This window comes from Hippoglossus hippoglossus, chromosome 19 (genome assembly GCF_009819705.1).
Source record: "Hippoglossus hippoglossus isolate fHipHip1 chromosome 19, fHipHip1.pri, whole genome shotgun sequence".
In the NCBI taxonomy this organism is placed as follows: Eukaryota; Metazoa; Chordata; class Actinopteri; order Pleuronectiformes; family Pleuronectidae; genus Hippoglossus; species Hippoglossus hippoglossus.
Window position 1 is genome coordinate 7,072,767 of NC_047169.1, and position 17,813 is coordinate 7,090,579.

At 41.5% G+C, this 17,813-nt stretch overlaps 1 protein-coding gene across 1 annotated transcript in view; it reads right to left on the bottom strand.

The window, feature by feature from the left end:
* kcnh4b (potassium voltage-gated channel, subfamily H (eag-related), member 4b) overlaps positions 1 to 17,813 on the bottom strand; it is a 37,275-nt gene that overhangs the window by 15,006 nt on the left and 4,456 nt on the right. The window contains exons 3-6 of the mRNA XM_034571526.1: positions 10,707 to 10,940; positions 8,057 to 8,188; positions 7,475 to 7,608; positions 438 to 678 (exon numbers count right to left, since the gene is read on the bottom strand). Coding sequence (XP_034427417.1) covers positions 438 to 678; positions 7,475 to 7,608; positions 8,057 to 8,188; positions 10,707 to 10,940 — 741 coding nt within the window. The remainder of the gene's footprint in view (positions 1 to 437; positions 679 to 7,474; positions 7,609 to 8,056; positions 8,189 to 10,706; positions 10,941 to 17,813) is intronic.

Sequence of the window (17,813 nt, forward strand, 5' to 3'; positions counted from 1 at the left end):
GCTTGCAGAACAAAGCTTTCTCCCTAACACAGCCGGTTTCCTCCCTATTTGTGTTGAGTTGAACTGCTAAACTGTTGCTGCTGTTCATGAACACTAAGCAGAGAACATTAGGTTTCTACCCCCTCACTTCATCCCTCGGGTATGTCCCTCTGGAGGTTTATCCCAGGAGTCCCTGGGAAAGACCCAAGATGTCCTGAAGGGACCAGAGAGACCGAGGTTTCCAGGAGTGATGGGAACTATCTGGGGGGAAGGGACGCTGTTGCCATAGGTGCCAAGAACATGACATGTTGTAGGATAATAAAACTAAACTTACCACATGAAAAATAACTTAATATTTGACCAAACTTGGCCCTTACAGTTAGTAGAGTGATGTAGTAAAAACCTAATTTCGAGCCTGTTTATTCAGAGAAGTCTCAGTAACCTCCATGGTCACTCACCTATGATGAAGAGCATTTCCACCACGATGTCGCTTACGATGGTGGAGCGGGCGGCTGTGACAGTATCGTCGTAGGGCGTGAAGCTGACATTGTAGGGCACGGTGACAGCCACATAGAAGGTCGCCAGCAGGATGAGCCAGTCCCACAGGGCTTTGGACACACTGTAGTGGAGCAGGATGAAGCGTGACTTCTGCACCGCTGCCACCTTGTACTCCGGTATTGAAGATTTGTTGATCATGCTCTGTAAGTTGACAGGGGCAAAAAAGCATCCTTAAATCTGACGTTACTGTGGAAAGAGCACATACTACAACAGTCATATGTGCACAGAAACAAACACATGGACACATATGAAAGGGGGATTGTCTGTTAGGAGTTAAAGTCCAGTAATTACAGCCACTTGGATTTGAAGCATAAGTTAATAAATATAAAGGCAGACACCAAGAACACTGGAGAAGCTGCATAAGCTGCATAAATGAATAACTTGATAACCAGATGCTCCTGAAGTAATGTTAATCAGATTGACATTGCGGCGCCAAGATTTTTGCAGAAACAGACGATATAAATGTCAACACCCTCTCTTGTGCTGGGACTGCTGAGGAGTCAGTGAGGGGGGGCAACTCATATTAAACAGATATGGTAATGCTGCTGGTTATCTATTCACGGCAGCCTCTTATAGACAGGAGTAGACCTTTTAAAAGGCTGGGTGGTAACAATAAAGAATGACAGAGATATGACTGTGGTCAGTGAGGGAGAAATCTATTATCGACATAGATGCAGTATAATTTCATACATGACTACATCCCTCCAAATGCCACGAGTGCATTGATTCTCAGGTGGTACATTACAATGGCAGCGAATAAGGGGAATTAGGACATTGACTGTCCACTGTTGTTATTTTTTAGAAACATATTGCATATTCATTCCGCTTATTTCATTTTTATTAGGAAAATCCAATTGCAGAAAAGTATGAAATTGTTATTTCTGACGAGGCAGGGGGAGACCGTTCGGAACATAATGTGGCTGCATCTCCAAATGGGGCCGTGCACTTGGCACATAATAGTCTTAACAATGTTTTGGAGACGGGAGGAGAAGCTATTACCTCTGACAGAGAAGGGAGGGGAAAGAGAAAAGATGGATAAATTAACAGTTATCCATCCACGGACAATGTGGTCACTTCACAAACAGGTGACTCCAGGAACAAGGAGTGTGGTTAATGACCAGAGATTTCCCCCCGTATGGGCACTGAGGCTGTCTGGTTAAATTCTGTAAATTCTCTATGTAAGTAACTGAGAGAACGGACAACTTTGGACACAGCGCAGTGTGTGGAGGCAGGAAAGGAAACACCCAAATTGTTCAAAGTCGGTACATTACACTGGGATTTAAATTATTAAAATGATTTAAAGTGAATTATGTGTCGTAACATTACACTAGGGGTTACGATGTTCAAATAGTTTGGACCAAAATATGTAATGAAAGCCATTTCCTCATTGTCAGGATAATCTAGCTAGCTTTCTTAGCTAGCTTATTTTTCCTGCCATTTTTCCCAGTTGGCCTGACTGCCAAACATGTGCACAACCTAATTAAGTTAACATTCATTACAGTAAAGATAGTATGAACCATTACTTCCTAACTCCCCCTCATTCTTTTTGTCACTTTGAAGTATCCCCCAGCTTAGTTAATAAATGAGTTAATATAGTTAGCAAATAGGGGATCTACAGGCCTGCTCCACACAACATGTCATGGTACTTGTACAGTGACAATAACGTTCTCTTTACTCGGGACTACATCACACTAGGGGTTAAAATATTCCGATTGTTCCCAGTGAGGCTTTTTCATGGTGTCCAGACTTTGGTAAGCAGAAAATGTCCGGAGAGACCTCGCTGATTACCATCAACAGCTGTGGCCACGTTAAAGACAGTTCACGCCATGTCAGCAAACGCTTGACTGTTTTCTTTTTTAATTTGCCTTAGACCACCGAGGTCAGGACGCCCGGCCGACCTTTGGCACTTGAGGCGGTCGGCCGAGCACATCCCAGTGATTAGAAAAAGAAAGCCCTGCACTGTGGGGACACGTGTCACACAGCTGCAGCTGGTCTTTGCACTTCATCAAGTCAACACTGTAGCCTAGAGCTCAATGTTCCAACTACATCTCCCAGCATGCTTTAGGCTTTAGCGCTGATAAAAGCCTGACCTTGATGGGCAATGAGATGCGTATGGCTTCACATGTGACTCGAGCAGCAACCACTCCCTCCATGCAATCGAGCGCAGTGTCTCCAACAAACTATTGCAGAGAACCCTCAGCATTGAATTTATATCCTCATTTTATTCTTTTCCCAAGTGATTCCTCTCGAGCAGCAGAGCAGCGGGAGGATAACAACTCAATATAAATTCAATATAAACTGTGAAAATGTCCATAAGACTCTGTGAGATAACACTAGTCTTCCTGAAATGACTCCGCGTCACACAGTCCTTATTATAGGATGGAAGGATCACAACATTCAACCGGCTTTGCAAAATGAAATCCAGGATTCTCCGACACTAAATTGAGTCGCAGCAAGTGAATGAAGATAAACATTCACAGTCTGAAACTGTTTTATACGGAAAAAAAATAAGGATAGATTGACTTTTGAATTTTGATTGATCTCTTTGACAAGTGTGTTAAAATGAAAAGAGGCAATAGTGTCTCTCCCCTGGGAAACGGAGCAGCTTGAGATCAAATCTGAGCTTCTCGACAGCGCGCCGTGGATCAGTTACAGTACGTGGCCCATGCACTCGTGGATTGACGGCATCCAAAGTGAAGAGAACAGACATAAACAACAATTCATTTTTAAAAAAGGAGGCAGCCCCCACAGTCTGCGGAGTAGATTACATCACTGTACTTCAATTTACTTAAACTTGTCACCTATGTCATGTATTTTATGGTGCTGCTGGTATTTAAAGATGAATGTTTATGTGTCTGTGTTCAAATGTAAAACTCCCGTCTTATTTCTTCCTCGCCTGGCAGGCTGATGTGCCCCGAATAGAGATTCCGTGAGAGCAGATATAGCCGACTGTGATGTGGAGGCAGAGGATCACATTGTTAGCTAACAGCTACTCAGAGACAGACAGGGAGAAAAGAAAAGAAAAGATGGAGGGGGCGACAGACAGAAGATGGAGAAATGGTAAAAATACAGTAATAGTCGGTGAGGGGAGGATTGCGGTGGTGAAAGAACAGTTTTGATCCTCAATTTTAGTGAAAGCTCATGATGTAACAATACTCTGCTACTGGAAAAAAATGTGTATTCAAAATGTAGTATTATAAAACAGAACTTAGTAAAAACACTGTTTATCCAAAGAAGTGACATCTGTCTGCGTTGTATAACTATAAATAAGTATAAGTGGTATTATTGTGTTAACAGTTAAGATGGTACTGATTTGAATTCATTCATTCATTTATATGTTTCGACATTCTTTCATTTCTACATTTATTTACTTATGTATGAAACTGAAATGTTAAAATATCGAAAAAATAGATAAAGAAATGTCGGAATACATAAATAGGCAATTGATCAAACTTGTATTTATGTATTTAACTATTATGTAGCTGTTTACTTATTTATGTATTATCAACTTGTTTGTTCATTTATTTATCTTCGGTCTTTCCTCCATAAAAAATTCAGTATATATATAAAAAAATGTAAATTCCTCAAGACAAGTAAATGCTCGTCATGAAAAATGAAATATTGGAGGTTGGACAGGATGGAGGGATTCAGTCGACAAAGGAAAAGGATGAGATCATTTAAAAGTTTTAAAAAAATGACAGAATGACAGACTGGGGAGAGACAGCAGGATCCAGAGGGATGAACCCAAAAGATGAGATGAGGTTAGCGTGACAGATGGAGAGGGAGAGAAAACGTGAAAAAGCAGCAAGAGAGAAGGAGAAGAGTGATTAGAGCTAAAAAAGAAAGAAAAAAAGAGGGGGAAACTGAAGGCACAGAAAATCATGGTGGGAAAGAGAGATACAGAGCGTTATCATAATCGTCTCTCGTTTTCCTAAACAGATAAAAGCTTTATGAATTTTAATAACCTGGCTAAATCATTTTCCCCGCAGAGGAGGAGTGGTGGTCAGTTGTTTGATCAGGACACAGCAGAGTAAACGGTTTTATTATCCAACACCAGAAGACTTCTATTTAACTCCAATATTTCCACAAGTGAGTCATTAAACTTTTGTTAAACTGATCTTGAGGAATTCACTATAGTCAATGAATCAAATTTCAAATGTTATTAGTTGAAAATCATTGTTTATTACCAGCATCTTTACCCTGAATAATACTGTTTAGTAACTCTGCCATAGGACGTAATGTTTTCATCTGCGTTTGTTAGTTAATTAGCAGGATTACGCAAAAACTAGTAAGACAATTTCCATAAAGTTCTGTAGAGGGGTGGTGCGTGACCCAAAGAAGAACCCAATAAATAATTGTCTCGCAACGTTTCTTTACCGTTGCGAGACGTTTTTCTCCATTTTCCTTAATTTCTCAAGAGAATAATTCCTGGATCTTGATTATAAAAACCAGGCCTGTTTAAGGAGATGATCGTTATGAGTGTGTGCGATTTGGTGCAGATCCAAACAAAAATCGTGATCTGTTGAATTTAAATGTGGTTTCATAAGGGGGCTGTTGGGCCTTGGTGGAGGTGTGTGCTCCCCTGAGTGTCTTTCCACTGACAATAAACCAGCGTAGTTAATCTCGTTGGTGCAAATCTTCTCTTAATGTAAACTGCTGCGAATGGCTGCTTGAAAACACCCGTGAGCTCATCTTGTCTGACATCCTGAGAAACACGAGAAGATGGCGACTCTGTGCCTGCAGCTAATAAAGTCAAATTCGAACATCACAGATAGAAACAATGTTTTACTTCCAGGCTTTGTGAGAACCCTCCCCATGTTGTTTTATCACTGTTTAAAGGTCCTTGTGCGTATTGATTCCTGATGATATTGCAAACAAAGTGTGTTGTATGTTATCATTGCTTTGAGTCTCATTCCCATGCACGAGGTGCTGTTATCAGTTTAACAGAGCTGCGAGGCTGCCGGAGTCACGGATAGAATCGCAAGACACAGCTGAATAACCTGTCAAAGATCCACAGAAACAAAACAGCAGCTCACAAAAATAGATTTATTTATATTCTAACCTATAAATGCTACAACAAAATGCCTGTTTATGGGCAAGTACTGAATCTTTCACTGCTACTATCAGTCTCTAAGGTTACAAATAAATAGGGCAAAAGTGTCTTTTCTTGTGAATCTACATTAATAATTGACTGAATGCAGCAACTTGATTATATTGGGGATTAATTATGCTGTGTTTTCTGTCCTAATTTGACTTTTCTCTGACCGACAGTGAGATTTTTTGTTTTGTCAAACTGTGAGTTACGGAACTTAATAAGGGTTTAATAAGGGGAAAAGTGGAGGCTATGGAGTGTGTGTGTGTGTGTATGTGAAAAAGATCGAAAGCAGTGAACATATTAACGCTGATTGTTGGTTTTCATATTCCTACATTTTGTATATCTCTGTGCTTGAGACAGACAGAGAAACTGCTCTTGTGAAAGTGCAGTGTCACGCTGAGAGTGCTGGCACAAAATCTGAATGATAAATACGATGCATCAATTTCTGACTGCGCTGTCGTTTCGCCATATGGTTCCGTCGGTCTCCGCGGAGGAAGAGTCATCTTTAACGCTTGTCCTGATGTATGAGTCGGTGTAGTTGTGTGTGTGAGAGTCCTGTTAGGACAGGTATGTGTTCGGTGTGAGCTCTCCTGGTGCCAGTGATCTCTGCCCATCTGTTTGAAGGTGTGATGTAGTGAAGCAGGGCAGCAGGAGGCCGAGAATATCGATTCCCCCATGAAGGCCCCTGCAGGTCGGCTCTGACAGCTCCAGCAGAGAGTAGGATGCAGTTACAGTATTTATCTTGTTCTTTTGGAAACTATGGTCGAAGAGCAAACGTTAATTTTAGGGGCTGAAAACTTCAATTTACAACGATTCAACACCAGCTGACAACAATCTTTCAGTCAGTCAACTAATCAGTTTATCAACTAACACGTCTGGAGAGATTACATCATGTTGTTGCTGAAGGTGTACATGTGATAATATACATGTAGTTGTTATTTTTCCCTTTTATTTTATTGCTGAAGTATCCTCCACTTTAAATAAAAATGCTCCCCCTTTGCTCTCATGAATAACATTGCTTGGAGTGTAACACGCCTTTATCATTCAAAGCCTGCGAAGGCCTTTTGTGCTGCAGGAGCAGGACAAGTGGCAATGAGACCGACCCATGTCTGGGTTTGTATCACCACAACAAACAGCCTCTTACGGTACTTGAAACACTTGAAAGACAGATGAGGGAGAGCAGCAGCACCATAAAAACATGGAACACGTAACTGTAAAAGGGTTGAAAAACAATTTTAAACCACCTGGAATAAGATGTTATCCTCCATCCATCCATTATCCAAGAGGTTGAGCATATTTAAGATTGTTTTGAGGTGTTGGTCACAGCAGCCTCATTTGGGCCAAATGGCTGAAGGTCATTTAAAGAAACACGCTGGTGACATAACCTGATCCTCAAGCTCCTGCTGGTCAGTTGTTTCCATAAAGACCCAAAGAAGTGATGATCATGATGCTTTGAGCTTCTACCACGACCAATAACACATCACAGGCAGTGGACCAGCAACCACTTCTGCCACAGTGACTTTGATCTTTGTCATTTAAAGCCAAAAAAATGACAATTTATACGCAAGAAAATGCAACAGAAGCAAAAAGATGAAAATAATTCAGGAACTAGTGAAGCCATTTGATGTGTTTTCCATTGAGAGGAGCCTCACCCTAGGAATCTGGGTCGAGACTTCGCTCACATTGTCTTCCTACAAACTCATCTTTCAGATATTGACATCAGTAATTCAAACTTAAGAATGCGGGTGCTGCATGTCTGAGAGACTCCTGGCTTTATAGGTTCTTGGAGGCCATGTGAGGGCACACGTACAGGAAGTATGTGAGAGCAGGAAAAGTACTCACGCCGCCCAGGTTGACCTCTCTCTTGCCCCCCCCCGAGAACTGGCTGGTCAGCTGGTACAACATGGTGCGTCCACGCTTCCGGGCCTGGCTGAAGTGGGAGCTGCTCTTCCTCCTGCACCTCTTGTCGTCTGAAACTGTTGCACAATCACACGTGAACAATTTAAAAACACAATGTTACTAAGAACACAATGAGAACAATAACGTGTCCTCTATTGCAATTACTTAGGGAAGTGTGAATGCTGAACACAAAAACACACAACCACTGATATGTACTTGACTTGATTGCATTTGAACTAAATGAGTCTATATCCCCTCTGGCACAATCCCTGGTATTTGCAGCAGACTGTGTCCAGGTTCCACTTGAAGATGCATCGCTGCTTAAATCGAATTCCCCCCCATTGGAAAACATCAGTCGGAGTTCACCGAACGAACGCCAGCCCAAACAATAGTGCCGGGTGGAATGTGACAGTGATGAACAAGAGCACACAGAGAAAATAAAGCTGCGGGGCCAGAGGATGTTACCGCTCGTAAATCACGCTCAAATTAAGTAGGAGTCTCTAATAAGCAGGACTGGTAACCTACCCTCTTTCTTGCTGTTGTGGTGGCCTTTTCCGTGCGTGTCGGTGATGTCCTTGAACGAGAAGAGGAAAAGGACCATCTCGCCTTTCTCGTTCTTGATGGGCACGATGTCCAGCAGACACCAGAAGGCCGTACCTGGAGCGAAAACCATGCAGAAATGTGGATTCAGTCACACGGCCGGTGTAAATGTGCAGGTTTAGAGGTTACACTTTCTTCTGCGTTTGTTTGTTTGCTAGCTGGATTAGGCAAAATCAAACGGACAGGTTATTATGGAACTTAGCCCGTGGATCCATATGTGTAAAAGGCCACCTACCCCTCCCATACAGTCGCAAGTCACGCCGACTGAAAGTAACACTAACGACACAAAATTGTTACTGGTCATTATGCGTCTCTTTGTTGTCGTTCAGTGTCTCTTTCTGGATGTTTTGTGTCCTTTTGTAGTTGTTTTGTGTGTCTTTTCCATTCCTCTGTGCTCGTTCTGTATCTCTGTGTGATTTGTCTCACGCTTGTTTTGTGTCCCTTTTTCTTTTTTGCCACCTCTCCTCTCCTGTCCTTGTAAAATCGACTTTCTTTTACCACATGAGTTTTTCCTGCCGAGACCTGACACGTCATGTCAGCTCTCCCCGTGTCCGAGCCGCGGCTACTTGTCAAGTAAGGGCCATAGCCTTTTCTAAAAATATACCACAAATTAGATATGGATCATGTTCCGGAGGATAGTGCACAAAGAGAAAGAGCAAGTCAGGGGGTTGGTTATAACAAGTCAGGCAGGGAGGGAGCAGCGTAGATCCAAGACCTTGCCATAACCCAGTATGCTCATTACTGCAGACACTGTGCTCTGCCACCAAACAGATGTTTCACATCTCTTTTAGTGTCCCCAGTGTGTGTGTGTGTATGTGTGTGTGTGTGTGTGTTTCGGCATAGACAAGGAGGAAGAGGAAGAAATCGGTGTGGATGTTGGTGCACAAGACCGTGGGTGTAAATATGAAATGAAAGGATGTGTTTGGGTTTTTGTGCTTGCAAGCAGAAAGTGCAGGATGGTGTGTGTGTGTGTGTGTGTGTGTGTGTGTGTGTGTGTGTGTGTGTGTGTGTGTGTGTGTGTGTGTGTGTGTGTGTGTGTGTGTGTGTACTGAATCCCTTTAGTGTCAAACTTTATCATGAAATATATCTTCCATTCAGATTCTCTCTTTAAAAATGTATTAAGTCTGTTTTACTCTCACTCTTTGTTCTCTTCCGTGGATCTCGTGTCTGCAGCCACATTCTCATATTTTTGGGTGTAATGCGTTATATACACGATTGTGTCGTTCCTTCCTCATTAGCTGCAGTGGCGTGGGTCTGCAGTTACTTACCGACTGTGAGGTGAAAAGAAAGGATCCAGAGGAGCTTTATTTTGTAACTACGGTGCAGGTTTGTGATCCATCACAGTAATTAGTGGCTCATACACATGAGGCTGCTGCAGGAGCTGAAGAAAACATTATCCTGTGTGCCCGTCAGAGGCTTTAACACTGGTGTATGTTCTCTCTTTTCATGCATGACATCTCATTTTGAGCCAGAGCAGGATTAGTTAGAAGACAGAGGGAATGAGTCAAATTCTGGATTTCAGCAACTGTAAGATACACACATTTACACACACACACACACACACACACACACACACACACACACACACACACACACACACACACACACACACACACACACACAGAGTCGTGTCTCCATGACTTCATAGAACATTACATTGATTTCCTGCAGACTTAGTCTAACTTTATCCGTAGTTACTACTTGCCTAACCCAAGCACTTTCTCTACTCACTCGTGGTGTGCATACAGTATGCATGTGTATATAGTTCAGTAGATGCTTGTGTACATGTGCCTGTCATTTTCCTTTATTTAAGAATTTTACTAACTTACTTATCAATTCATTCTTCATATGGTGGGATTTTAACTATTCAATTCTGGTTTTAATAAGGGACTTTTTAAATGTCATTTAGGTCCCCACAACATGAGTGATGCCTTGACCACGCACGCACAGTAAGTAAAGTACCTCGTCCAGTACTTCGAACTTAGCTTTAGAAATTGTATGAAAATAAGTTGAAACTTATTATTCCACCCGAAATGTACTCCTTGAAGCACATTTTGAACTTTTATTGAATCGCTGAGATGAATCAACTGCTGAGTTTATTGCTTTTTTAAAACTCTCATAGGTTCCCCTAAATAATAACGAGCACTGAAGGGCACATGCATCTACAAAGGAGTGTGTGTGCTCCACTGCTGAACCTCTGCGTTTAAAACTCTGCACGACTGTGGGGATTCATAATTCAGCCAAAATGTTCTTCTCTCATCTAAAAATAAAATGAATAACATCTTAAATGTTGCTTCAATTAACTGATGATGACGACATCAGACCAAAACAGAACCTCGGGGGGGGAAAGTCCTGTGATTTCCCCAACTAATAAAAGAGTTTGATCAACTGAACAAAAGATGACGATGAAGATGTTAATTGCTCCATAACCTTGAGTTTCGGGAGATGTAGAGGTTGTGTACACACACACACACACACACTCTCTCTCTCTCTCTCTCTCTCTCTCTCTCTCTCTCTCTCTCTCTCTCTCTCTCTCTCTCTCTCTCTCTCTCTTTCCTCTTTGCCATGCACCCACCATTCTTCCTGTAGAAGTGGACCTCGGCCTGGTACTCCTCTCGGCCCTCCAGAGCTTTCTCCATCTGCTGGGCCACGTGCTCGCTGGTGTCGGACCCGTACAGGAAGCGGCAGCTGCAGTTCTTCTGCATCACCTCGGTTCTCGTGAAGCCCGTCAGGTCGCAGAAGCCGTCCGAGCAGTAGACGATGGGGTAGCCGCGGTGACCCTGGGCATTACCCAGCAGGAAGTTACTGTCTGTGAGGAGGGGGGGAGACATGGAGGGAACAGCTGGGTGTATCATGTCAAAGTTTGACGTCTTGTCCCTTGTACAAGAATCAAAGTCTGTTCAGCTCTTTGAACTCGTGTCAAAGCTCTGCAGGTTTAGTTCAGCACTAGATCGCACGTTCAAAGTAAACATGAATCAGACTTTGGTGTGGACTTAATTTTGGGCTAAATTAATTTCGGCAGGCTCTCATCATCAGTTTCCTGAGCTGAGTCATGTTGCTGTGCTCGTCAGAATTGCTGCTGTGGACATTCGAGGGAATTGGCGTCTCGGTTTGCAGAAAATAAAAAAAACAGCTGACTGAGGAATAATAAGAGCACAGGGGTTAGTTATTGATTGCCACTGAATTCTAGGCTCACTTGATTGGATGATATGAACCTAGACTAGAATTGACCTCTGACCTTAAAATCTGATTGATTTATAGAGGCAATAAAAAAAGAGCCATATTATTATAAAAATGAATGTGAATTCAAAAGAGCGAGATGAGGTGATAGATTTAAGAACGCTACATTTAACCTTCAAGAAATATTATAATTGATGTAACCAGACACAAAAGAAACTCCAGACCTTAAGTTCCTCCACTTTCTTGAGATAACATATTAATACTCAATAAATACTAAGTCAAATGGGTGTATTATATTTTTAGGTCATTAAATAATCCCTTGACCAAACAATCCAACTGGCATTTGAAGGAAATATTGCAAACTACACTACAGTATTTACAAGTGTATAAAATACCTTTGGATGATGATGTATGAAAGAATTATCACGCAGTAAAATGATGTGCAATTAATTTCACATGAAATATATAAAATGTAACTTTTATTACACCTCTTTTACTACAATTCAATATTTTTCCATGAATCACTTTTATATCATTTCAAAAAAAGACAAATCCATTTCTCTCTAAATGACATCATGTGCCTGTAATTCAGAAAAATGGCCTCGTATCAAACCTTTACTTAGGCTCTATGATGTAATGCACCTAATTTCAAAATCCAATAAAACACCGGAATAAAGTCACCGCCACCTCCTCTTTGGTTCCTTCACCTTTACACTGCGTTTTCTTTTAATCTCAAGGTGAACGCATTGTGCCGCGTTGGTTAAAGCTCTGAATAGAAAAAAAAGGCAATATACCTGCATGACCTGATGGAGATCCATAAGATCCATACGTCTGAATTTCAAATGAGTGGAGGAATTAATTCTTGTGCATATAGGCGTTCACGTTATTTGGATCATACGGTGATGTGGATATTTGCTGTGCACCTCATTCAAATGTCAATTTCAGCACCACGGACAGTTCTCCAGCAGCCTGTGCTTCATGTTTCAGTTCTGGGACTTGACACCAGCGACTTCAGGCTGTATCCCTTCATTTGTCCTGCACACCTACACATATTAATCTCGCTGATAGGTTTCCTGTAGCTTGACGTCACACTTTCCCTCGGCGGCTTGAAGCATGTGACCTCGACGAGCTGTGGCTTCTTTGTTCCACAAACTGTTTTGGCTGCGTCTGTCGCAACTTTGAAATACGACATTAAAAGCAACGTGTGTTCATTCGTCTCCTTAACATTTCAAAGCCGGATCCATGGCAGCGCATTCTCAGTGGTGCTAAAACAAGATAAAAACTAATTGCCTGCGGCTTCAAAAATTACCAGTTCATTATTAAAATGTGCTACAACAAAGCCGTTCGTCACATCCCTTTGACTTTATGGTTGTGGCGAAGTATTTCACTATGCTCAAGTGAAAGCATACAGGTCAGTGATACTGGTTTTACTGATGGTTAGGTTGTAGTGATAGTTTTCTCAATATTTTATATGCACTACACATCCTGTAAAATATTCAGCCCGTTGTAGCTGGAAGGTTATCCGTTATTATGAGAATAAATGTGATAAAAATCATTGTATTTATTACGTTAAATTTACGTGTTGATTCTCCTCTGAAGTAAAGTTATGTGAATATACTGAATACACACACAGTTATTTTTAGAAGTCCAGAAGTTGGTGCTGAGGCGACAATCTTTACCCAACAGAACTGGACTTCTTTCTGCTGCTTTACTGAAGACATCAGACCCCAGTTTTTTTTTTATTTCAAGCAGACGGACGGACGGACAGACAGACAAACTTGTCTGAATTCTACAGAGAGCGAGCCTAAGGAGGAGCAGTATTAAGCAGCTGCTACCGCACTTTCCACAATCTAGCTATTTAATTGGCCAAACTGAGGAAAGCGGTCCACAGGGGATGTCTTTTCTGAGTGGTGACAACCTTTCTTGGATGTGCAGTGAGCAGCAACTAAATTGTCACAGTGGAATTATAGAAAGAGACAGGCATTAGTCGGATCCATCAACGGGAAAGAGTTTTTTTTAGGGTTTATTTCTGCCTATGCTGATTCCTGTTCCTCAGATTTTATTACAAATGAACCATTTTTGTTCTTGAATTCTGCAGATCTTTGTAATTGTGAGTTTAATGACAAGAGGCTGATGTTGTTGTTTCATTTAGCATTTCAAAGCAAAACATTAAAGAAAATGTATCACATCTGAATCAATTGCGTGAGAAACACTAGCTGAACAAGATGTGATCGCTTACGTTGTGAAATGTTCTACAAATTCCTCACACCCCAACTCAGTGAGCCAGCAAGTGGTGGAGAGGAACTGCATTCATCTCCGGTTTATGTAATGTTTACCAAGAATAGGTGCATCTCCTCTCAGCTTCCCTAAATCTGAGCTTCAAATAGGTGAAGGGCAGGTGATGTCGTAAATCACTTCATAAGGATGTTTTTACACCAGCGAGCCACCGAGGGAAAACTTTTTTTGGCTGCGTTTGCAGCTTCACACGGTGGATTAGAATAGTCATTGAAGTTATCTGTGGGATTCAGAGAGGTTTTCATACAGATCACAGCTAAAGAGGAGTTCGAGGTTGTTTTTGTTTCATTTAGACTGAGTCAGACTCTTTTCTCCAATCTCTAGTCTTTGTACTAAACGATGTTAATCAGCTTCTGGCTCCATATCCACATTTTCATACTCAATCTTCTCATCTAACTCGGCACAAGTGTATTTTCCAAATGTCAAATATTAATTTAAGATTTTGGTGCATTTTTTCAGAGCAGATCATTTTATAAGTTTGAATCAAGTCTTTTGTATGAATAAAACATCTCTTTATGCTTTTACTTAATTCACTTCAGCTTCTGCAACTGCACACTTATTTCCTCTCTGGTAACTTTGTAAACAAGCAGGCAGCGCCCACACGAAACCCATTCAACAGTGTGCGTGTGTGTGTGTGTGTGTGTGTGTGTGTGTGTGTGTGTGTGTGTGTGTGTGTGTGTGTGTGTGTGTGTGTGTGTGTGTGTGTGTGTGTGTGTGTGTGTGTGTGTGTGTGTGTGTGTGTGTGTGTGTGTGTGACAATGCCTCAATTCTAAGGTCGTAATCCTCTCAGGGATATTGCTACGAGTGGCCGCTCCGCTGAGCCAGCTTCCTTAATTGCACATCTGTGCTGATTTGCTACAACTGTAATCTGACATGATGACCCTACATGCTAACTGCTAGCAACAAGCCTCCTGCACATGTCGCAGAAGCTCCTCTGTGTATAAAAGTGTGATGATGCCCATGAGGCTTGTCCTCTGCATCAGGAGCTAATTACCATCCTGTAGCATGTAATTACTTATTGGGGCAGATGGGGGAGAGTGCACGAAAGGTCACTGGCCTGGTAAAGAGGAGTGAGGAGAATCAGTGCCAATCAGCAACCACTTGTGTTTTTTGATATCAGTGATTAACACGATCATTTTCTAGACTTTTAAATGATACACACACACACACACACACACATTTCATTTACATTACATTTCATGCATCATTTACACACAACATCTGGACCAGATCAGTGAATGTTCAGAGCTTGTCTGACACGTATATATGTGTCCTGTTAATAAACAAAAGGAGTGCAGTTATAGCATGTAGCGCCTTTATCCCGAGAAGGGTGAACAGTGCTTTATGAAACCTCACACCCACTCACACCTACATTCACGCACCCATGGAGGTGGAGCTGTCGTGTAAGGTACAGATCTGAACAACGGGAGAAGATTTGGATTTAAGTCTCTTCCTCAAATTTAGCTGAAGCCAATGGATCAAATTACAGCGAATACTGATGCTGCTGATACTCATCAATAGACGATGACAAATCAATGCCTGTGTTTATCTTCGCACATGGAAAACTAAACATAAGCAGCTTCAAGAGGAGCCACACAATAGCTTCTGCTATCCACTGGCCTATATCTGCAGTGTGTGCAGCTGCCTATTAAGACCTGTTCATCAGCCGGGTAACAATGAGCTCCTTGAGGTTCCATCTGACTGTCCTCCCTGTCTCCCCTTTGGTGTTCAGGGGGAAGATAAACCCAGTTCTTATCTCTGCCTGCAGCTGCCCTGCGGTTACGCTGCCCCACAGGGCGAGCTCCGCTGTCAATGTGAGGGAGGTCGCATAAAGGAGCTGGAGGTGGTGGAGAAGGGTGTAAAGGACAGGCGTGTGCTGCAACACACACACACAATCACACATACACAGCACAGTGGTGGTAAACTGGAAGGTCTTGGTTTTCGCCCCGTGTGACAACATACATCTGCCCTGGTGATTCGCCTTGGAGTAAAACACAGCCTCGAAAGGGCTGTTCTACACCCTGACCCTGACCTTCAACCTCTGGGACTTTCCCTGCAGGGGTCAATAGGCGATTGTCACATAACATTCAGACACATGTGTAAAATCAGCATACTGTGCATGACATACACAAAGCCCCGAACACAAACACAAACACACACATGCGCCTGTTTTTCCTTTGGGAAATACAAACATTGACATTGCTATGGGCCAAATACTGAGCTGTGCAGTGCCAAAGGTTACTGACTTAACCTGTTCTGACATTTTGTTTATTGCGCTGGGAGTCGAAATGCTACAGACAAGTAGTTTCCTCAGTTCAGGAACTGTTCAATTAAAATCAACTCTCAAACTGATTTCAGTGTACCTAAGGGTAAACACAGTCCAGATTTGTATTATTAAGTGTGTACAAATTAATATGTGTATTAAAACTGTCTCTCTGATTACAACACCACTGCGACCCCCTGATGGAATGAAAACACGGAATACGAAGCTGCACAAAAGATAATGACCGGGAGATAGAACTGCTCCATTGTTTTTCTCGCACCAGAATAAAGCCTTAGTTGTGATTTAGTACAATGGCAAAATGTTTTCTTGTTTGGAATAATGGAAGCAATCTGAGTAATTATAGGGGTTTGTTGGAAAAAGATAATAATGTTTGCATAAATAATCATCTGACATAAATTAGAACTCGTTGTAAAGAGCAGGCGAGGTGAGAGTCACACAGTAGATGAGAGTTTTTGGACAATGTTTGGCTGCACGGCCGCTGAGTCAGCAGTTGTGCTGTGCCATTTGTTTTGCTGACCTAAAAGCCTTTCCTTCCTCAGACTGAAGCACTTCTATAGTACAGGAACTAAAAATATGTGACCTACATAATGTTTAATATGATTAAGGGTATAGAAAACTGTAGGATTTGTTATTTGTTTGTGTGTTGAAATATCTGTAAAGTTTGTTTAGATATGTTTAGATTCAGTATGGGGTGAAAATGAACAGTTGTTTTCATTAAGCAAGGATTTAATACAGTGTTATTTATAACTGAAAGTTTCGTCAGCTTCTGAATATGACTGATTATTTTCATTTTCCTGCTAATGATGAATAATTTGCTGCTATAGATTATAATAACTGTAAATAGAGGTTGTGACTCATTAAATTCAATTTTGGACTCAGCGGCTGCTCAGGGGTGCTTTCGATTTATAAGCATCATCATATATTTTCCTACATATTTTGTAAACTATTTCTAAGGGCTGAATAAAGCTCCTTTTTGTATGAAGGTTTATGCAAAAATGCAATATAATGTTTGCACTTTCAGATTCATCATGTTTTATTCAGTTATAAATTAGTGGCTTGACTCTAAATCTAGTATTGAGCATTTGGGGAAGAAGTGATTATCGTCTTCTCAAATCTAATGAATGTTCTTGTGAGAAGTTCGACATTTCAAAACGTGCAAAATTATACCTGGGAGGAAATTAACTGAACATGGAAGGTGAACTGTGAACTGCACTTCTAAGAATTTCACTTTAAAAACATGAGTAATCATGTGGCATGTTTTAAGACAAAACAAAATGTGTCTGAAATAGTTTCTCCTTAAAAAAATTACTATTTTGTGAGTTACATTGCATCATTTAGCTGACGCCTTTATCCAAAGTGACTTACAGTTAGTGCATTCAGCCATGAGGGTACAAACCCAGAACAACAAGAATCACGTAAGTACATAAGGTTAAAAAAAGCCACGTGTAAGTGCTACATATAAGTATTTTTTAAATATTTTTTATTTAAACACCAGAGTTGACGATGAACCATAATCTTCATAACCAAGGTGAAGTCTGAAGAGATGTGTTTTAGTCACAAACAGTCGTGATTTTGTTGAGTGGCTGGGTGTCCCTCGCAGAGAGGGAGCAGCAAGCCGATTGGCTGATGCGGAGCGGACGGGCTGGGGTGTAAGGTTTAACCATGTCCTGTCCTGTCGTCTGGGCCCGATCCGATCGCAGCACGGGGACACAAGTACAAGTGAGTTGGATACAGGACGATGAGCCCAAAGAAACGTTCCCTCTTTCGCAGATGAATGTTATAACAGCTTTCCTCCGCCAAACTCCATCATCTGTCTGCCCAGTGAAGTTCAAACGGTCCAATAAAGTTATATTTTTGAGTGAGGGTATTTAACACTTCAGAAAAACACGGTACATAGTGCCAAATTGGTTTTTGGACAGAAAT